Source organism: Falco rusticolus, chromosome 5 (assembly GCF_015220075.1).
Source record: "Falco rusticolus isolate bFalRus1 chromosome 5, bFalRus1.pri, whole genome shotgun sequence".
Taxonomy (NCBI): Eukaryota; Metazoa; Chordata; class Aves; order Falconiformes; family Falconidae; genus Falco; species Falco rusticolus.
Window position 1 is genome coordinate 38,280,697 of NC_051191.1, and position 22,989 is coordinate 38,303,685.

The 22,989-nt window shown below is 38.2% G+C and overlaps 1 protein-coding gene across 2 annotated transcripts in view; it reads left to right on the forward strand.

Moving 5' to 3' along the window:
* The window catches only part of TAFA2 (TAFA chemokine like family member 2), a 191,793-nt gene that overhangs the window by 116,385 nt on the left and 52,419 nt on the right, over positions 1–22,989 (forward strand). For both annotated transcript variants that reach the window (XR_005104598.1, XM_037390186.1), the window contains exon 2: positions 19,254–19,360. Coding sequence is in view for 1 of the 2 variants with exons in the window: in XM_037390186.1 (XP_037246083.1) it covers positions 19,255–19,360 (106 nt within the window). In the remaining variant the exon portion in view is untranslated. The remainder of the gene's footprint in view (positions 1–19,253; positions 19,361–22,989) is intronic.

Consider the following 22,989-nt stretch of genomic DNA (forward strand, 5'->3'; position numbering starts at 1 on the left):
CTTCCCTCTGACTTACAAATTCTGATATGACACTGAGATCAAACGACCTGCCCTTGCCTTGGCTGGGAGGGAGTGGCAATCTTTGCGGTTAAAATGTTGGTGCACATCGTAGTCAAGTGTGTCAGCTACTGAACTGAACAAGTGCCCTGATAATATCTCTTGTGTTTTAGAGATTATCTGCATTTTCTCATGGGATTCAGAAATGATTTTGTTGCCCACAATCAGCAACAGATCTCATTTCTTTACTTAGAGATTATTTCTTCAGTGTTTTGGGGATTACTCTGTGGTTATCTCTTCAGTTTAGCTGAGCCAGATGTCTTATAAATACATCTAATTGCATATTTACAAACATGGCATCAGCTTACTTTAGTGAAGACACACTGAAAATTTAGATATTTTAAAAGTGACTGCTTTCATATTGTTTGATATACTGTGCATAGAAGGTCACAGCTATGAAGCTCAACTATATCTTTAATAATTAATCTTTAACAAAAAGAGAGGCTTTTAGGGGGAATAAACTTGCAAGTAATGTCTGGGTGCTTATCTCAAACCTGCAGTGTGTGTCTGCCATGTAGGTTCTATGCAGCCTGATGGACAGTAATTTTTCTCTCATGAAGTACTGAAAATTTCTGCAATTTTTATATAAAGGTGACAGGTTTGTAGTCACTGGGTCTGTTGTCAATTTATGTTAATGCTAGTCTTACACTCAATGGCACAATCAAAACAAGTAATTCCATTTCCCTAACCCAAACTACTTTCCTTCTATCTACAAATTATCTAGATAGGTTTTCAGATAAATGATAAACATACGCATCAACCAGTAAGGCACATTTAAAGATTTGTCCTAAATACCCTCTCCTTGCTAAATGGATGTACAGAAAAAAAATTATGAGCAAAATCAAGTCAAGGTATTTGCAGAAAAGTTGAAAAGTTCAGATTTATTTAAGGCATGTTAACACCGCTTATGTATTTTCATGGAGAGAAAAAGGATCTTAGAATTCAATGTTCTCTTCTTCAAATTGTGAAAATCCAGTATTTTGTCTCAAAATTAAATCTTGCCTCCCAGACAAGGGATATGTATGCAGTTAAAATTTTAACATGAGAGATACCAAAATTCTGCATGGTATGAGCATTAGAGGTTTACATTACAAGAGGTCGACTGATATGAACATAGTACCTTGCTAATGAGGAGTCTCTTAAGTCTGTGAAGAAGTCTCATTTGCTCCATGCCCTGTACACCCTGGTGGTTATTATGGTGGAAGCAGGATCAGTGCTCTACTCTTTCCTGGTTACTGATGTTCATACACTGTGAGCCATTCTGCACTGTACTGAATTAGTGGGTACATTTAAGAGGGTAGGTAGACATGCATGACTGATTTCTTTTTTAGTAAGTCTAAACACTTGGCTCACCTTACTTTGACAGCTTCTGGAAAGCCTTTATTAAAAAAAAAAAAAAAGAAAAAAAGAAAAGCATAGATCTTACCTTTTATGCTACTGAAAAAAGTGCTAGAATGATGAGAAATACGGTTTCTTTCACTTTTTTTAATATAATGGCCATTATAAACTTAAATAATTTTTGTAATCGCACTGAATATTTTTCAAGAATCAGAGTCTGAAGAGACACTGAGTAGATTTTAAATCAGCATTGCGCGGCACACTAGATACATCATAGGCTCATAAATAGAGAGATGAATTATTTCCTTGATTCTTGGATTATAATGACATTTTGGTGTGATGTCTTTTTTTGATGAAGTGTAGCTAGGTGATTTTTTTTCTGATGAACTGTGAGGTAGGCAGTTGCTTTCTACTGATTCTTCTATTGATAGAAAAATAGTACTTCTGGGAATGTCAATTTGAATAATTTCTAATCATTCAGATACTTTGATTTCTTGGCATGCATTATTGAACATGTAGTTAAGGGATATTTTTCACACTTTTTTTTTTATTGTGTAGCTCTAACAGCTTTTATTAGTGCTTGAAGTATGCTGTGCACTGACTTTTAAACTATATCTCCAAAATTTGCTTTAGCTGTAGCCAACTAATTCATAATTCCACAGGTATTCTAGAATTCTGTAAAAAATAGGGGAAACTGCATATGGGCTTTTACAGGAACTAAGTTAGCATGTATATAGTATCATCTACTGTTTAGGGTACATTAGTCAAAAATCAGCAGCTGGAACTTAGTCTTTAGGTGTCATTCTGAGAGATTGCAGCGGCTTCGTTCAGTACTATCTAGTGCTTTCATGGCATGCGTGTTTCCTACCTTCTTCGTTCACGCATACTCAGATACGATGGCCATAGCTGTGGTTATCTGTAGATAGTAAATTGGTCCCCAGAAGCACTGAGAAAAGGAAGTAGGACGGATAGAAGTAGGACAGCTAAAGAAACCTGCAAGGCAGATTCATCATAAAGCTCCCTGGTTACACCAAGAGACTAAAATTTTTCTCTAACTGTGCAGGGCAACTTTCCTCTTCTACTTGGAGGAATTTGAGTTCACTTTTGCATAATTATGCCATTATCTTAATGACTGCAGCATATAGTTTTCACTTCTGTCTTGCACAAGGCAGAGCTGAGCCTTTACCTGAGGTCAGTGTCATAACTACCAGAGCAGAAGGTCTTCTGAGATAAGTCTCCTGCAGTATGTCCTCACAGTACTAGTACACTACATATATATTAAATAGTCTTTCAATCAGGGAATGACTTTTTAGTGTGATGGCTGCCTCATGCAGATCATTCAGCTTTCAGTGGAATATAGGTCTTTCCTGTCTGTTTTTATGAATATTTATCAACTCCTCAAATTGGAACACCTTCAACCAAAGAACTTACAAACTTCTATAATTCAAGAACAGATTGTGACCAAAAGCTGAACGTGAAGTGTGTTTCATTTCTAAAACTCCCATCTTCCAATATGTAGAAACCATATTCTGCAGTATGTCGGGACATTCACATATGACTCCAAGCTAACAAACTAAGGCACAGCTTCTAAGACAATATTTTTTTATCACTTTGTGTAGATTTTGAATAATGTGGTTTTCACAAATGGCCTTAAAGATTCATTTCACTTGCATTGAAAAATACTGCTTTTGGGGTTATAAGAGCTCAATGTTTTGTATTTAGATAATTTTCAGAATCAAGGATTTAGATGCAGTAAGATTAAAATAAAACGTGGAAATACTGAAACAGTTTCAAGGTTGCTGGCTGTCCACCAAATTGCCTCACCAGTTACATTGCCCCATTGAAACTGTTCCCTTTGCTTCCATTCTGCCCTCTGATTTGCACTTGTTCTCCCCATATGCATTACATTGTTTTCATGGGACTGAACAAATATTATGCCTTGTGGGAATATTCTATCTCCAATTGCCAGAGTCCAAAGGATAATGTGCTGGTGGAGGCAGTGACCACTACACGCCCAGGGCAATATACATGTAGATATGTACAGGGGAAAGGGCAGAAAAGGTGAGGTTCTGTGGAAGCACAGTATCTTCTCAGGATGTCATTTGATATTCATCAAATTTTCATTTGATAAAACTAGACTGCCACAGCTTCTCAAATATGGTGGATAGTGGCCTAGCCACTACATCCACCAGTTCCCTCAGGACCCGCAGATGCGTTTCATCAGGCCTCATCGACTTGCACACCTTCAGGTCCCTTAGATGGTCTTGAACCTGATCTTCTCCTGCAGTGGTGGTTCTTCATTCTTCTGGTCCCTGCCTTTCCTTTCTGTGACTTGGGTGGTGTCGCTGGAGCACTTGCGGGTGAAGACTGAGGAAAAAAAGTTGAGTACTTTTTTTTTTTTTTTTTGAGTATGCCTTTTCCATATCTCTGATAACATGGTCTCCTATTTCCTTCCAGAGAGGGCCCATGTTTTCCCTAGTCTTTCTTTTATCACTGATGTGCCTATAGAAGCTTTTCTTGTTGCCTTTGACATCCATGGACAAATTTAGTTCTATCAGGGCTATCATATAGTGAAGCTTGCTCCAATGCTTATCCTTTGATGCTTTTTTTTTTTCCTGTTTTTTTTTAATCAAAGATAATTGCTCAAAGAAAGAGTGACTGCCATCTGGTGGGTGGGACATTCACTTAGGAGGTGAAATATATTTTTGCTGTTGCAATGAATAATAAAGTTTTGGAGAGGCAGCATTAGCTAAAGAATCTGAGAGCACCATACACTACTGCATACTCATCACAATATTTTTCTGGAAGATGAAGGTTTATATTCATTCAGCTACCTTCAAGGACCTGCACATGCATTTTCCATATTCTGGATGAATGTCTTATACAGTATTATTAAAAGTTCCGTTGCCCTGTCCTTCATTTTGTGTATTCAGTTTGATTTATTCTTTTCCTTCTTACAGTGGTCTATGTGACAATGCAAATTTCTGCATAATTTTTAATCAATGAAACTGTATTTTCTCAGCAAGTAAGCTATAGAACTTTCTTACTGCTATAAAGAAATAAGTTCCATCTCTCTTTTAATGCATTTTATAAGCTGAAAAGAGGATGTTTAAGTTAATTTGAACTAAAATTCTTTTCCGGATTTGAACTTTCCTAAAGCACTGTTTTAATGTGGGCTCATCTTTATTTTTATTCCCTACTTTTCAGATCATTAATGCATATTTACCTATCACCATCACTCAAGCTAAAAGACAACAATAATAAAACATACCATTTTCATTTTTAAATAGTATTTGGCAATGATCATATTAAGGGGAACAGGCCAAAATAGAAAACAATGTTATACTGAGGCTCAAAGAACATTTTTGGTGTGGGAACTCCTTCTCATACTGCCTATAGATGAGTATTTCTGAAATACAGTGATCAGAAGTGTCCCATTTATCTTTTGCCTCATGTAACAGATTTCATTATAGCTGAACAAAGAATTGATATTTAATGAGCTTAATCTGGCTGACAGTACACTGCAGATGTACAGTGGTTTATATTTATGGGAGCGAGTTGCTTTCCCACTACATTCCATTGTTTGTTCATGTAAATGCTATGCACATCTTGCAGTTAGTGAGATGATGCAGTTTAAGATGACTGCCAAACTTTCAGGTCATGGTGTACAGCTTAGGTTCATCAGCTCTGTTTTATCTTAGGTGAAGTATAATGAAAATACAGCATTAGAAAATTACACTGGTCTCAGTGTGCAAAGAAGTATCTTTTAGACACTTTCTTTCAATTAGATTTTGGTCCTCCTTGTTCTACTGAAGAAGCTTGAATTGCCACCATCAAACACAATATATTAGACTGGAGATTCAAGAGCAACCCAGCTACCACTGAAAATGCCTAAAAGCAATAACTTAAATTGACAGCTCTTCTTTTTTTCCAGGTGTATGCCCATGAGAATTCATCCTCATTCCTGCTATTCACAGGAGACAGAGTCTTAGCGGCATTTTTGTTTGACAGTGAAAACAAAATATGCCTTGCTGTGATACCAGCTAAACAGGAGGGAGCACCTACTATTACCTATTAAAAACCAGAAGAAAACCACAGAAGCAGACTTATTTAATACCCTTTTATTTCCACTTATCTTAATGGCTTTTTGTTAAAGATATCTGTTTGTATGGTAAGAAGTTGTCATTGTTTAGGCAGCATTTTTTAAATTCACTTGTGTGCTAGCCCATTTTGAATTTGAAATTTCAATTTCATTTTTTCTGTGAAATTTCAAAATTCACATAGGAAAATGAGGGGAAATTCACCTTTCCAGAATTTTTGACTTTTAAATGCAAATTCTTTATATTCCCATTTGGGTATTTATATTAATTAGACAGGAACAACAATGGTATCAGTGAATTTCTCACAGTTAAGGTAGCCATTCAGAATAAATTTCCATACAGCATCTGTAGATAATTTGAAAAAGAAGCATAAAATAAATACGTAACCACCACTTGTTATTTCCAAACCAAAAATTTGGCAATACTCGCCAAATGTGATTGTCCAGAAACTGAGGTTCATCTTTCTCAAGTTCTTAAGGCTTTAGTACATGAAAATGGAGCCTTTGTTTTGTTGCCTTTAGAAATCAGATTTTCTCTGCAGCTACAAAGGATGATTAAAATTGCAGTTCTTATCTAATTATTGGACTCTGGTAGCTTTCAGAGAAACTAAATATCAAAGAACTCAAGAAAACTCTGGGGGAGCTGTGCTTGCTTCACTCAGGGTACTGAAATGGAGGCCCATTGTTAGTGATCACAACTGTGAATTATGCAAGGAGGAATATAAAACCAGCAAACATCCTTTCTTGCATCTGTGTCATAAGAAGAGTTTTCACCTTTTACTGGCAAGGATTATGGCAAATGTAAGGCAGATAGCTGTTCAAATGAAATAGAATTAACTGATACAGAGGGAAATACACATCGGCTCAGGCTGTGCTTTGTTTCTCTTCAACTTATGAAAGCTGCAGTGATTTCCAAAATTGAAACAACATATAATGAACTGCTGATCTCAGTATCATACATAGAGTTTTCTCAAGTCTGGCAAACACATAATCATTTCCTTTGATGGTGATAGCAGTGCTATATCTATAATAGTGACTGAAATGGTATGGAAATATTACTATATCATTTTTTTCTTTGTATGTATGTACAGTATTGTACCTGTGCTCTAGTAATTTATAATGCTCCCTTATTAAAATTAAATCATGATTTCATAGAAACAACATTCTAAACCTTCCTGTCTCACCGTTTATGTTTAGAAATTTGGGTAATTTTCTGCTGGCTTTCATTTATGGCTCTTCCTGCGTTGTACTAGTTAATTCTCACTCTTACCTGAAGACCCTTCTCAAGTCTTGCACATTTAGAGTGTGATGCTTTCTTAGCATAGGAGATACATGGAAAGCCTAAGACAGCACTAAAAGAATCGTAGTGGACTGTACTGCTCTTGTATGTTACCAAATTTAGATTGTTACTGGCAGCTTAGTTCCTAGACAGTTCCAATTACTTACTATAAAAATGGACTATAAAAAAGAAGAAAAAAGCTGTCTTTAATCATAAATACTACAAGCACAGGCTGTAACCCCTTTTGAAACAAGATGCATGGAACCCTGAACATCCTTGTGTCTAATACTGGTGCTGTTAATGCAATTCTTATGAAATTATAATGACACAACCCTCTTTAATAATGAAATACAAATGAAAGCAAACAAATTTTTTGTTTCACTGAGTATGCTTAAGAATGCAAATGCAGAATTTGTTAAGAGGCCGTTAATCCTGTTGTAAATATGGTAACATCTGAGGATTTTCTTGGCCCAATCTGTATTAGGGGACAAAAAACCCTCTTGAGTCAGATTTAATTTACTCTAATAAACTTCTAATTTAAGGATACTTTAAATTGCTAGGCTGGAATAAAAGAATTTTAATTTAAGTATTAATATGACCTTTTTTTTTAGTAAGTCAGCTGAAATGTACTTGGGCTTGGTCTTTACCTCAAGCCCTGTCTGCTGATGCAACATGAAGGCAGTGCCTTCCCCCTGGGCTGGGGGATATAGTGGGGTGAGCAGGGCAGGTCCTTGCTGGCCAGGGCATGGCTCACTTCCAGTCAGTAATTTCTTAGGCTTTCCCTTTTGGCCCATCATTTTCTGTTGTTCACCTAAAGAGGTCAACTTACACATCTTAAAATTGTGGTTATTGGTAGCTTGGCTACCACACTCAGGGTAAAACTGTCAATAATCCATTGCCTGCAAATGGCAGGTATGGAGCCAGTAAAGTATCCAGTTTGACAGTTTTACAATGAGTTGTACTTTCCTTTGACAGTAGTGTTGCTTGTAGATTAGGTAGTACTCAGTGTCAGAAAAGACAGCAGAGCTCTTGTCTTTAATTTTCTGCATTGAAAGACAAGGGCTTTGCTGTTTCGCAAAATGGATCAGTTCACTGAGCAATTTGAAGTAATTTATTCTGCAATCTATGCTCTAAATTAGGGGGATGTACTGCAGGTAGCTGTTCCCTGATTTTGGTGCACAAGCTGTCCTTCCCTTTGCTGTGGTGGTTCAGTAGGAATAATGGCCCTAAAACGTGGATCAGAACTTGTCTGAGATCATCCTGGGTGACAGGTCCCTTTCAACATGCCAATGTGGTTTGCTGAAGATCTGAAAATGCTTTTCAGATCAGTCACAACCAAAAGGGCATTTTATCCAAGTATAAAATAATGATAATAATGATGTCCTTCCTCATTAGATTGTAGGGCTGCATCTACATTAGCAAATAGTTTATCCCTACAGATTTTTTAGACCCCAACTGTTGTTGCTGAGGGCATGATGTCCACATTATATTCATTTAGCGGAGGAGGCTGTTTTTATCCCCCAAACTGTTTGAGTGCATTAGGTACACTCTCAGGCTCATCTGCTTTGTTTCGATCTAAAAGGGATTCATATCGTGCCCTCCAGTATCATTCCATACTGTGATCCAGATCATAGTAAATGGTGACAACTCAAAAATTTGTTTGAAAAGTCCAGCTCCAAACTGAAATGCTAACAGAAATGCATCTTGTAAGAATCTCTGATTCAGGGAACTAGAGGAGCAGAACACTATTTATTGATTTGTTTTGTCATTCACCCTCCTGTTGTGCGCTACTGGCTAATCCCAAGTTACATATCATGCAACAGGAAGCTGGGTATAGACTTTTAGGAAGTGCAGGTTGTGACTGGCTATTTAATGAGCTCCTGACCGTATTAAAATGCCATTACAAGGCTGGTATAGTACATGCCAAAATGAGTGCATTGTTTCCAGACGTACACTAAGATGAAACTCAGCATTGCGTGGTCAGTATGGCTGTTATATAGCTGCTAGAACCCTTCAAAAGAGGATATTTGAAAAGGGGCTGGGAAATTGATTTGAGTTTTCACGGAAGACTAGGTGCTATTTAGATCCTTCAGCCATCATTAAACAAATCCTGACCTGACTTGAATCCATTCCAGTTACAATTTAAGTTAAGATGGACAACAAATATTGCATATCAATTAGTCATCAATAGCTCACCTTTCACAGTGTCTATTATGGGTTGCAGGTTCTCCCACTTGTCTCAGCTATATTGGGCACCAGTTGTTGTAGTCAGAGTCCAACTCAGCCGCACAAAGGGTGCCAATTATCACAGCACATACAGACTAATAGGTTGCAACAAGGTTTTTACCTTTGGTCAGATTCTACTGGCTGTGCTGTTTCTCCTTCCTCCAAAGACCACACCACACCACACCACACCACACCATCTGCGGCTGCTTGGTTCCCCCCCCAACTGCCGGGGTGGGGTGGTGTGGTGCAGGGTGCTGCGGTGTGGTGCGGTGTGCGGTGTGGTTCTGTAAATATCAGGGGTCAGATTAAGGACCCTGGGGGGATGTATCCAGTCTACAGGCTGTAGTTTGAGGACCCCTGGTCTACACATTCCTAGCAAACCGTCACAGGGATACTCTGAATCTTTTCCAGTATGAGCCGGTTGTTAATAATTTCTTACTGTTTCAGACCCCTGGTGAGGAAACAGAGACTGAGAGGAGACTTCAAAATTGTGTGGCATATAGCATGAATCTCAAGACACCATTAGTTGTTATAGTCTATGTGACAGATTAGGTAGCATGTCAGGACCAAAAAACCACCAATATTTGATGAAATCTTGTGCATAGACAGAAAAGGTGCTGTACCTTTCTACAAGTAAGTGAAAAATTCAGATTTTTCTTCTGTGTCTATGTGGGCATACCTCTGCTGTGTACAATGCTCTGTGCCTGGATTATCTGCTAGTCTTCTTGTTCTACTTCCAGCTGGTAGCTGAAGGTTGTTTGTGAAGCCTAGCTTCCTTTCTTTAACATCTCTCAAGTCTTTTCCTATGCACTAGCTCAGGAATAGAAATGTTCATTATGTACCAGATCCATATTTTGGAAAAGCCTGGTCTAACTTTGGTCTCACTCCTTTTTTTCTGTGGAAGTGGTGCCTACGGTGGCTGTGATGAATGAGCATGTGCTAGGATTTGACATTAGAAGAGTGGAGAAATGTGTTCTGACTGTATTTCAACTAGGTTTACTCCCACTCGACAACTCTCCTGTCTTCCTAGTGTGTTATGTCAGCTCTTAGAGCTGTTTTGGTCATTACACAAGCAAGCTTCATAGTTTTCTGTGATTTGAACAAGCTGTCATTTTTTATTTACACTTGAACCCTTGCCTTCAAGTGTGGTCTAAAATGTGTGAGTCAGGTATAAAACATAGATTGGGCTCAGATCTACCTATTATTTGTCAGAAGTGCTACTATGCCTACTGACAGATATAATTGTCATGAAAATAGCAGGAGGGAACTTAAGTCTGAGTCTTGCTTCCCTGTTTATCTGCAGAGGTCTGTCACAATGTTATTTTCCAGAAGAATTCTTTGGAAGAACAAAATTTAACTTTCATTAGGGAGTCATGCAGTAGAATCTGATGGGTTCCTGTGAACATACTAAATTTCAGGTCCAGCAGGATCATGCACTATAACCATAGCACTTCATCCATATTCTTACATCCATGTAATAATCCCAGAATTAGTCCTCCAGTATTGCTTGAAAGACATTATGTTTAAGATGGTAGTCACTTGAAATGGATTTAATAATAACAGAAAAAAATAAATTCATGTATTCACCTATTGGAATACTTCTAATGGTATTTTTTCTTCTTTTTTATCTTAAAAGGCATAATAATTTTGAAAGTACATAGTTTTTGTTTTCTACATTTCGACTTATGGAAGACTCCTTCATATCTTGACAATTGTGATGCTTGCCACTTTTATGTTTCCATGATGTCAATGTTAAAACTGGGATGACAATAAGAACATTTTCAATTCAAAGCAAGTGTGATAGAAAAGAGGGTGAGTTCTAAAAAAAGTGAGGGAGTCTTAATCATAGCATATGTTCAACAATATGACTTTAATTCAATGAAGTTAGTCAAAAAGCGATTTTAGTGCTGAATAGTCCACCAATACAGTACTGTGTCTTTTTGGGTCATCTCTAAATTTTGTGACAGAGAGATGGCAGTTATGCCTTGAAGATGTTGAAAAATAAGGAGGAATAGTCATCTTAATTAGATGTGCATCAGCATGGCCAACTTTTGCATGGAGCCCAGCATGGGTTCAGGTCGTTAGTGAGGAGCCTCAGAGTTTTTTTTCACATAGGTTATCACAGAGAGAAATGCTGTGAGTTTTGGGTTTTTTTGAGGAGAATGAAATGGCTTGGAAAAAAGTACTATGCTAATGCACTTGGAAAGCACTTGCTTATAGTTTCCTTTGTGAAAAAAACTAGCACTTGACTTCCTGTACTAATGTACAAAAAGGAATCAAAACAGACCTCCTGAGTCACTGAGCTGAGCATCCTGATCCTGCCTGCTGGCCAGGTAGCATCTCATCCATTTCTTACGGATATGTTTCTTGCCCTCACTGTGTTTTTTCTCTTCCCTTGATTTCTCTGTTTCCTTTCAGCCTTTGCTTTGCTCTACAAGCTAAGCTCATGGAAACTCCTCCTGTGGCAGAGCCTTAATTCCTGTGACCATCATAGAAGACTGTACCCATATGTTTTGTGGGTTCAGTTTTTCTTTTGTGAAGATTGTTGGCCAGAATTATATCAATTATTCTGAATGATAGTTTAAGAACATTCATACTTGTCCTTTGGTGTTTTTATTTGAAATATATAATTTAGTAATTTATAGGATTTTCTTTTTTTCACAGCCATCTCATGTCACATTGATATTGATGTGCTCTTGGTGATTAACTAAAATAAACCGGTTGTTTTTTACATGTGTAGTTTCAAATGATGAATTCCCAACTTGTAGCAGAAATGCTATTAGTCCCCGATACTCCATTTCAGTACTACTTGCTGTTACATGCCTGGATCCACCTTTCAATTCTTGTAGTAATCCACAAAGTTGTTGGCTTAGTGTGTAAGTTCCGGAGTGACACTGTAGGAAATGCTTTATCTAAATCCAGACAAATTATATCTACTTCATTTCTTTGTCTGGAAAATCACTTATCGTATCAAAAAAGCTGTCAGGTTAGTCTGGCACCATCTACCCTTGGTAACACTGCTACATTTTATCCCATGTTCTATTTACTTCTCTGTCTTTAATTTATCTTTTTCCTCAAAGCCTGTTCTAAGCTCTTGCAAACTGAAGAGGTCAGACTAATAGGTTTACACTTGCCCAGATCATTTTCGTCCTTGATTTTAAATATAGGCACTTCAGTTGCCATTTGCCATTAATATTTGATACTTTCTCTGCCTTGATAGATTTGGAGGCTTATCTCTGCCACTGCAATGGCCTTTATGAAATCACAGTATACCTGGTGATTCAGGTCTCAGTGAGACATTTTGTTCAAAGCCCATTGAACTGTTATCCTTTTTTTTTTTTCACTTAAACTTTTGATTGGTTAGTGAGATATGAATAAAGAAAATTTAAATAACCATCTGCAAGAGGATCACAGGTAAGATATAAGCAAATACTACTGCCATGATGATTAGATGAAGAGATAGTACCCCCTACAAATTAAAGCTTCCTTAAGCACAGAAACTGGGAGAAAAAGAGTTTAAAGTCGCATAATAATATCAGAGAAAATGATGTGAATTGGAGCCTAAGTACCTTCTCATACTGAACACTTTACTGTGAGACCTTATTTTGCAAGGGTGTAGGACATCATTGGGCAAATTAAAGATATTAAAATATCTTGGATGCTTAAATGTTCTGTAAAGTTTCATGTTGGCACTTAAAAACACAATGAATGGCATGTGCGCGTCTAATGTTAGATTATTACTGTTAGTTTTATATTTTCATAATACACAGGAGTATAGAACGTAACCCCACAAAAATTAATAACATCTTCTTTCTGTGTACTTAGTAATGTGTCAGCATCAATATTGACCAGGTGAACAATCTTTTGCTCATCCTGATGAAATGACTCAGAAAAAAATTTAATATATAGAGTTAAATACATCCGTATTGTTTGATTTGAAGCTGGCTAGGAGGACAGTGCATTTCTTGTTTACTTTTTCATTGCTTTCTTTATTGCTTTCAGTTAGGTGTTGCATCTGAAAATTAATGAAGGTGAAAATTGCAATCAATTGTGTCTACAAGGAGCTGGTGTTAATCTGCAAGCAGGGGAGATTAACGCTGATAGTATAGAGAGAGGGCCATTCATCAGTATCATTTGAGTTTTCAAGGCAATATCATCACAACCATACATACCATTTCAGAAGAAAAAAAGTTTTCCCTATAATCTCGCAGGGTTTCTAGCTGTGAGGTGGCACACAGCTAGGTGGCTAAAGCATTTTATACCTCTGGCAATTTAAGCGTCCATGCTTATCAGATTTTGGAAACAATAATATATATGTAAATTTCACATCCAAGTGCTTTGAGATACCGTCGGCAAATGTAATTACCTGTATGTGCATCTGTCTCGAGCTTCCCACTACTGGGAAACTAATTGCAGCATTTAAAGAAAAATGTTTTTTTGTTTTATTGCATATTTTCATATATTCCATAACTTTTTATTTTTCAGATAGTTGAGATATTTTCTTTGCTTGAAATTGTCTCTTCCTTTAAAAGTTTACTGGATAATCATTTTTCAAGAACTCATGCTGTGTATGTACATCTCTGTCTGGGAAAGTATGTGCTTAAATTTAACTATGTGCTTAAGTCACATTGATTTAAATAAGACAAGTATGGGCATGCATGTCAATCATATGCTTAAGTATTTTTGGGAAGAAGAATTTATTTGCCTCAGTGTCTTAAGTCTTAGCACAGTAGCCTTTCAAAAGCCCTTAAGGCATTAAGCCTAAAATTCTTCAACCTTCCACTGGTACACTTCAGCTGAAAGTAACACTGACAGCCTTCTGTATTGATCTGCCAACAATGCTTTAACTATTTGCAAATATTTCTCAATAACGAGGCTAAGCTGTTTAGGGCTACTTGTTCTGCTATTAAAAGCTCCACACTGGTAAACAACAACTTTTGGAAAAAAAACGAACAAATGCCACCCCTTTTGCTTTGCACACAGAGATGTCCCATGTGACTCCCACGTAAGACCTGCATGCTTTGCTAGGCTAAATGCCTATTCTCTTGCTTTCCTTGCCCACCTAGATCAAAGAAAGTAGCTTATGAGAACAGGTCTGAATTTTTCCCCCAGCTTCATTTCAGAATCAGAATGCACTTTGTGTCTGTTACAGGCTGTGATGTATGAAGCAGAAAGAAGATTGATTTTCACAAGCTACTTTGTACCTGAAGTAATGAGAGTGGCAAATTACTTGTTCACTGAGCAAACATGACAGGAATGTCATAGAGGGAATTTATATATATGCAAACACATGGGGGTCACATTGGTGTTACTTTTACAATGTGACTTTATCCACCAGAGGGGCATTTTTAAATCTGCATTGGGTTACACAAGAAAGGCTAAATAAAACTGCAAATACCTGCACTGCCTGGGATGTAGAAACTAACAAAACTAATAAATAATGTAAGATTCAACACAGTATGGAAAATAATGTAAATGGCTGCATTATTTCTGTACAAGAGACTTGGGGTCAGAAGTGATCTCTCCTGCTCGTTTAACATTTCTCTAAAGCAGCAAATATAATATTTGTCATAAAAGGAAAAGCAAGAGAATGTGGGACTAATTTTCTATCAGGTTTTTGTCTCTTAAACATTTCGTGAGGATTCAGTAGAGAAATAGGCTTATGCCTATTTTTATGAACACTTGCATTCACAGGGTATATGTATTTGCGGAAGACAAATGGATCTTACTGGCACTGAAAGTTTCTACATATGTAAAGCAGGAATGAATGAATTTTGAACAGCTTCACAGAAGCTTATGTTTGTAAAGAAAAGAAAGAAAAGGAGCAACAGAGAAAAAATGCTGTTACTTCTAGGAAACAGATGAGATTTTTGTGTATAAGCTGTTAAGGGAAGAATGAGAGCTGTATTTCCTTACATTTTTTTCTCCTCAACAATAAAGATTACATGAGGTTACACTTCACTTAAAATAGGAAAGCAAGGCAATTTAGCACTGGCCGTACAATGTAAGGTAATTCCCATGTGGTTCTCCTCTATTTCTGAACTGTTGGCAAGGTGGCTGATCTCAAGCCCAGAAGCAAAGAAGGAAGAAAGTAGAAACTCAGAAGCTTATGAATGCTACATTGCTGCAGTGAAATTGAAGATACACCTCTGTGCATGGTAGTTTCAGTACAGCTGAATACTTGGGCCACATCTGTTGGAAGCGGGCTGACAGACAGGTGCAACTTATTAGTGTATTCACAGTGTGCTTCTGATGAGCCACGGTGGCCAGGGAGAAGGATTTTGGCTGACAGCAGTTTGTGAAGATTCTCTGCAAGATTCAGAGGTTCCACCCTGATAAAAAAATCCTGTAATCTTTAACCTATTTTTGTCACTAATCACTAGAACAGTCTGTTCTAGAGTCCTTGATGCCAGACTGGTGATGGTCTTACGGAGTGTGCTTCAGGGAAAAAGAATCTTACAAAGCAAAAGTTACAAATTGTGTGAATTTATTAATTATGTTATGGTGTTAGGTACAGTCACATCAGAGTCCTCTCATGCTCAGCCACTGCGTGCTTGATTTATATGTGTGACATCTTTTATGTTTTATCTTGAATGTGTCCCTGGAATGACAAAAGAAGCTATCTTTCCCTTTTCTTGCCTTGAAGCACGTTGGAAAATGAACTCAAACATGGCAGCCTTTCGTGTCTTCTTGTGTGTGAAAGTGCTGAGAGCTCCCCGAGGTTATTTCCAATATGTTTGACACAGAAACTGAAGTAATTTTTTGTTAGGCATAAACTTCGTATTTTTGTGTAAAATTGATTTTCAAATGTAGGCATCTCTTGTAGCATGGCTGTTCTCGGTTTTGATCACCTTTGGCTTATGTGGCATTACTGAAGGCTGTAAGGATCACAGTGAGGGAGAAGTTCTGCAGAAAGGAAGGTAAATAGAAAAGGAAAATGTCTCACAGAGAAAAGCATTCAGGTTAACAGCTATAGTTTGTCTGTGGAGCTCTGCATCACCTCTAGTAAAAGTAGACCTCATTTCAGAGCTCATTTGTTCTGTTTAACACAACCTGTTACGTTAGTGTAGTAACAGTACAGTAATTTTATTTCCTGGATGCACTTGTCATGGATCAGGGTTGCAAGAGGCTAATAGTTACGTTTCAGAGCTGAGGTCAAACACTGTCTAGTTCCAGTGTCTTCTCAGTGTAAATGCACAAAAAATAACCAGCATCACAGTTTCTGAGTCCAGGTGATAACGCATGCACTCAGATACTGAGCATATCTCATGGCTTCTCCCTGTTATCTAGCTGTTTGCATACTTTGCTGATGAGGTGCATCCATCCCAGCTCCCAGAATTTCTTGGACTACAGACCCTTCATTTTTATTTCTAGCGGTGCATTGCTACAGTCTGGCATTTATGTGTGTAAGCAGGACTGCTGGGAGCAGGGTGCGTCGTACCTTGTTTGTTCTTACGCAGCCACTCACGTGTCCTTGGACTGACTGTCGTGAGCGGCCAGCGCACACAGCTGCATGTCTAGTGTTATACTGCATAATTAGTTTGAAACTTAACATCATCTTCCAACTTTTTCTTATTTGAGCTGCCATATGTTATGAATGCTTTACCTGTGGAGATATTTTTTTTTTTACTGCTGCTGCTGGCCTCTGAACAATTAGTCCCAAGCTAGAACTAACTTCTACTTGCACTGGCTTTTCTGCTGGTTGTGCTTATTATGGGACTGCTATAAGCAAAGTTATGATTTTTGTCCTTCTAAAGGTGAATACCACAAATAAGTAATGCAGAATAGTGTAATAGGCTTGTGGTACAGAAGTGGTGTATTGTTTTCTCATGATTGGAAAACCTGGCAATGGCATTGAGCCCAGATTTTCTGTGTCAAAGCTGAAACCCTTCCTTTACTTTGCACAACAGTCTCTTCTTTAGTCAGTGCTGGCTTATTCCTCTTTGGTGTGCTGGGCTGTGGGCAGAGGTTTGTATCTTCAGTCTGCCACCTACCCTGAGGGGCTGCTGTTCACAGGCAGATAGGTTGGTTTTCTCTCTTTCTCCCCACTGCTACTGTTTTTCCTTACGTATTTGCATTTTCTGCTGTGCATTTGCTGCCAGCCTTGTGGCACAGCGAGTGAATCTGACATCAGCAGAATACAGGAAGGAACTGCAATAGATTCAACTTTGCTTAATGGTGCAAGTATCACTGGGTTTCGAGCAGTGATGGGTAGGTGAGGAAGAAAGATCTGATTTTAATGAGGGATGACTTGGCACGAGCATCATAACAGGTGCAGTGTGAGAATCCAGGAGTGAAAGAGTCAATTCATATTCTGTTCAGAGATAGCTGTGAAAGAGCATACGCTGAATGTGCATTCCAGTTTCATTTTTTTGTTCTTATTTACAGTGACAAATAATGTACTTCCCTTTAGCTTTGAGTGCTTCGTAAACCTGGAGCTGATGATGAATTTGCAGTTTACACTCCAAAGGCACTGGAATCAGTGCAAGAAGGCAGAACTTGGTGAGGTTCACAGCACACTGTGACCTCCACTGTGATTATTAATCAGTCAGGCTTTCAGGGGCACATCCACCATCCTAGATGTAGCACTTGCCTACTTCTCTCTCTTTCCCCCTGATAAATATGATATCTGAACCTCTGGGAAACACACTGTAGATATGTGACTTCCATCAAAGGACGCCGAGTTCTGTGCTTTGAATTCAGGTTTAAAAGGGTCTGGTACGCTTCTCAGTGGGTTCTTAATTTGGGTCATAGTGATTTGTTACACAGAGCCTGGTGTGGAAACCTACAAGCGCTAACAAGATCTCATCAATCTCCTGGAGAGCAAGATTGGCAGTTTTGCGGGAAGTAGTCTGGTTACAGGTCTGAAAATCATGAGTGGAGTTGTGGGATTGGGGGGGGGGGGGGGGGCGCGTTGGGGGGTTGCCTTATCAGCTTGTGGTGTTCTGCTCGAAAGCAATTTGCTCAGAGGAAAGGAGTTGCTTTGAAGAAATGGAAAGAGGTTTGGGACTTTGAACAGGCTATTGGTTAATTCTGTATAGAGCTGTCTGCCTTTCATAGAGTTGTGGTTGCCCAAGATAGTGTTGTACATGAACAGAGCAAAAGACATGCTCCTAAATTCCTTTGGGCTTCCTACGAACATAAAAGGAGACAAATGTGCAACCGTACTGAAGTGATGCAGTTTTTTCTACTCAGAAAGGCAGCGTACTTCCAGGCACTACAAAATAGCAGTAATTTTGTTCAAGTGATCAAATTTGCAGCTTTTCTAGTATAAGTGATTTGAAATAGGCATCATTGTCCTATTGACCTATCAGCAGAAACACGACCATCGTGCAGAGCTGTTTCTTAGCCAGCTATCTAGGCCTCTTCTACAGAGAATGAAAAGTGAGAGAAGGTTTCATTATTATACCTCTTGCTACTCTCTGCACAACTGTAATCCTTAAGCAGTAGAGCCTACATTCCTCAACTTGTCTTTTTGGCAGGTGGAGGGGTATTTTGTCTTTGGAGGTGGTTGCTGAGAAATGTGTTACCTTGTGCTTGAACCACCACGGTGCCTTGCTGTCACAGTGAAAACATCACTGAGCAAGATGAGGGTAGGTGTGTGCAATTTCCTTTGGTGCAGTAAATCAAATCTTTTCATTACCCGAAGATAGACAGGAAAGAGACTAGTGAATCTGCCCTGTTTGAGTCCATGTTTCCAAACCATTCATGCCCTCCTAAGAGCATTTCCCTGTGGGAAGGTTGGTACATGTGCTGGAGGTCTATTCAAATCAGTTACCACCTTATGACTCATGGGCGCAATCCAAAAAGAGTTGCAATCCCAAAAGTTAAAAACTCCACTATACAGTCAGATAGAACCACACTGACCATGACTGACCCCAGACACACTAGTGGAACTGCTCTGTTCATCAAAACCTGCTGAACAGCTGCGTGGATTCATCCTTCTTGCCAGCTTTGGAAGCTGCTGTGGTTATGAGCGCTGTTTGTGTGCCTTGAGAGAAATGTGGTAAGTGGAGGTGTTCAGTTCTCCTGGTACTGACCAGGGTGGAGAAATGCTGCTGAACCAGGGAGGGAGGTTATACTGATATTCTATATGATGTACCTCATTCACAGCTAAGCAGAATTTAAGGCTTAAGAGTTGTCAGTCAGACACTTATAAAAACATCCTGAATTCTCCTTAAATTAAGTTGAAAAATGTTTTTTAAAGAAGTCTTAATATATAAAACACTTAATTTTGTGTATTTTTGTTTTCAGGATGAATAAGAGATACTTACAGAAGGCAACAAAAGGAAAACTGCTAATAATAATATTTGTTGTAACGCTGTGGGGGAAATTAGCATCTGGAGCAAATCATCATAAAGGTGAGAAATTCTGCTCTGTTCTACTACACTGTCATATCTGTGGCCTCTGTCAACAAATTCAGGAGTGTCCAGTCTATGCAACCTTTTTCCTTATGCATATTTGTGTCTCCTGGTATTGGTCCACTAATCAGTACCAAAGATGGAGAGTTTTAAATGGATAGACTTTCATTAATTTTGTGAGAATTTTTCAGTCACGTTTTCAGCATTCTCTGATTTTAGGTAATTTTGTAATTACGGTATTATAATATTTGCAATTATGGTACTATAAAAAAGATGTTAAAGTAAAAAAAAATCAAATAATAAATACTGCTTAGTTATCATATAGCAGGTGTGCTACAAATGAATTCCTGTAAGGAACCTTAGAAAGAAACAATTTTTAGTAACACATATGCTGCTAGTGTGTGCAGTTGCCTGTCAAGGCTAACTTCATGGGTAATGTGTGCTGAATGTGATTGTTTCATCACCAAAAAAAAGACTGTTTCTTCACAGTGTTGTTTGTCTTCTGTGCTTCATTCCTAACCCTGGACCAGTTATAGCTTGTGACAATGTTAAATCTGTTTCCTCTTGGTCATTCCAGCCCTTAAAATGTATACACACCAGCAGAAGCTGTGATGGTTTATTAAAGCTTGTAGAAAGGTTTTTTATCGTGCGTGTGTTTCTGTAAACCCCTAACGCAAGGAACAAGCTCTCTAGATTCATGTATTAATACCTTCTTATAGGCTAATGTAACTTAAAATGTGATCTGCAGTATAATATGATTTTGAAGTCCATGTCTCATCTGCATATGGTCTGTGTTGGCTCTTTATCCACTTATTTAAGATCAGAATAAACTCTTAACAACTTGGGTAAAGTAATGGTGAGAGATGAACATTACTGAGAGCTAAGGAGTTAAATACTGGGGAAGGATTCCAAGAACACCCCTCAGTTCATCGATGTTCGTGTACATTTTATAACTTCTCCTCTGATAGGATTTCATGAGCAGGTATTTTATATATCTAGCTGCTAGATATTTTTCTGCTGTGTGAAGATATCTTGCTTCAAAATACCTCACTGATTAGGACTTCAGGATGCAGAAACACTTTCTGCAAAGTCTTTTGTGAGTTGCGATTTGGCTGCAGAAAAAACAGATTCTGATGTGGTCCTGCAGGCCACCAAAGACGGATATCGTGCCAGGCAGGAATCATGCTGACACTCTTTGCTCTGCCTTTGTTCCCCCTCTGAACCAGAATATGGACTTGTGCTGTGGCTTGCCAGTTTAGTTGTCTATTGGAGAAGAGCCAAGATATTCTAGCCTAGATTCATAATTCTTTTGTCTTTGATTATCTTTCTTTAAAAATCAGAAAGCTCATCTCCAGACCATTTTGATTCCATCCACAAGGGCTGGTCAAGCTGTGTTTGCCTCAATCGAATTCCAACTTTGTAAAAGTATGCTTGTACTCTTTTTGAAAAACTCATGGGTAAAAACCTGTCACTAAGTATTCCACAGAAACAAATTATAGTTCTAAGCACTATTTGGGGAATCAGTGGTTCATAACTGAAAATGAAACAATCCTCCACCAATTTTAACTTTCCAGGTATATTCATGAAAAGGAAACCCCAGCAGAGCTATACCATTAATTATCTGGACAGTACCTGGCATTTGAGCCCCAGCCTTAGAGCAGAAATAACTTGAGAAATAATGAATTTGATGGTTTTAGATAAAAGAAATATGCACACGAGTCCCCCTGCAAAATCAGATTATCAACTGTAGGGATTATTTTTTACATTCCTGCAAGTTAACAAAAAGCTTTAATTTTTCTTTTCTTTAATTTGTCACTTTTCATGCCTTTAGCAAAATATATGAAGAAGTCTTGCAGGGAACAAAAATAATAATAAGCTGAATTGAGCATTTAATTTCGAAAAACAGCTATTTTACCTTTAGATTCTTTTGGAAAGAAATAATATTCAGAAGGATTTTGGCTTGTGGATTTGGTAGGTCTGCAGATCAGGTGCACTCACTGTATATGGGGGATTATTTTACAAAGTACAAATCAGAGTTATGCAGCTCAACTACCATTGATTTCCAAGATACTGGGAGTTTAATTTCTCATTGTATCACAGAAAATCTTCCCCCTGCTCTAATAGCAGAAACTGAGCTAAGATACATGCAAGGAGAATTTGACACTTCACCTTTGCATGGAGTTTCCAAACACTGAGAAATGTGCGAGTTTCTTCAGTGATAATTATCCCTAGCATCATTAATCTTAATTTATAGAAGTCCTTACTAATATATTGACATGAAAATCCCTAATGACTTTGAAGGAGCCCCTACAATTTCAAAAAACGATAACCTACATTTAAAAAAAATCTTTACTTTTGTATTGACTTAGTCATATTATGCGTCAGTTGCACCAACTCTTAAACCCACCTCTTTTTCAGAGGGCTATTGTAAAAGAAAAGAAAAAGAAGGAAAGATCATCAATTTGTGAAAAATTGTTTAATGAGCATTCTGCTTTCCAGACAGGCTTCCATGGGGTTATAAACAGCTGACTCTGACAAGCCGTCTCTAGGCTCATTGTGCTTGTTTTGGGGATACGGCACAAATGAGAAATCCCAAGTCAGCAGCAAGAAAACCAGAGGCGGAGGCAGGGCATGGGGAAGCAGGCTCTGAGGTCCGGTTGAGCAGCCACCAGGGATACAAACTGAAATTTCACATTACAGCTTTTCAGCGTCAGGTGTATGGGCACCAGGTCTGTCCTTTCTCTTGAGAAGACTGGTTTAGAAGACACTTTTGCTCCATTTATCTTCAATGATTGTTAAGGTTTCATCAGTCCAGACAAAAAGTCCAAGAGCTAAAAGAGGTAGGCACTCACACTGTTTAAAACAACACACAAAGCTCACTTTTTTGCCGCACACAGGATTGAGTTCTCCTGTGTAGTTCCTGGGTATGCACATACTTACATTCCTTTTAGCCTGTCTTCTGGAAAGAAACAGCAACTCTGCTTTTTCATTTTACTTGGGACCCTGATACTATGGTGATGTGTGCTGTACCTGAGCACAGGCACCTGTGAATCGGCCCGCAGAACCAGATCCCTTTATGCTGCAGTTAGCTATGTGTGAGAAGACGAGAGTGGCATTATCAGTCTGCAAAAGGATGTTGTCAAGGTTATAAGTCTAAAAACTGATACACCTTTAGGGTGGCTGATAGAAATCCATAAGGGTATTTTATTATATGACCGATCCTGATCCTCCTACTTATTGCTCGCACTTGGAAAACAAATAAACCTATGCAAACATACAGTGTTCACTGACAGATACGGCAGGCAGGCATCAGTTCAGCATCACTGCCTGTTTGCTATTTCTGTCACAAGCAACATGAATTGATTGTGTGACCACTGTATCACGGCCCATGTTTAAGGTTTTAAGTGTTGAACTAGTCCTTTTGGGAAAGAAATACACTGACAGCCCCTTACAAGCACTCCTCTGTAGATAGCAGGCTACTGTGAGACACATTTTACCATTAAAAAAAACCTCTTTCCAAATTTGGGTTTCTGTGAGCTTTTTGCAATTATTAAGTTCTTTTTTACATTGACAATGCAATAAGATAATCTAAATAAATTAAGGGTGCTTTTGAATCTGAGCATAGTTTA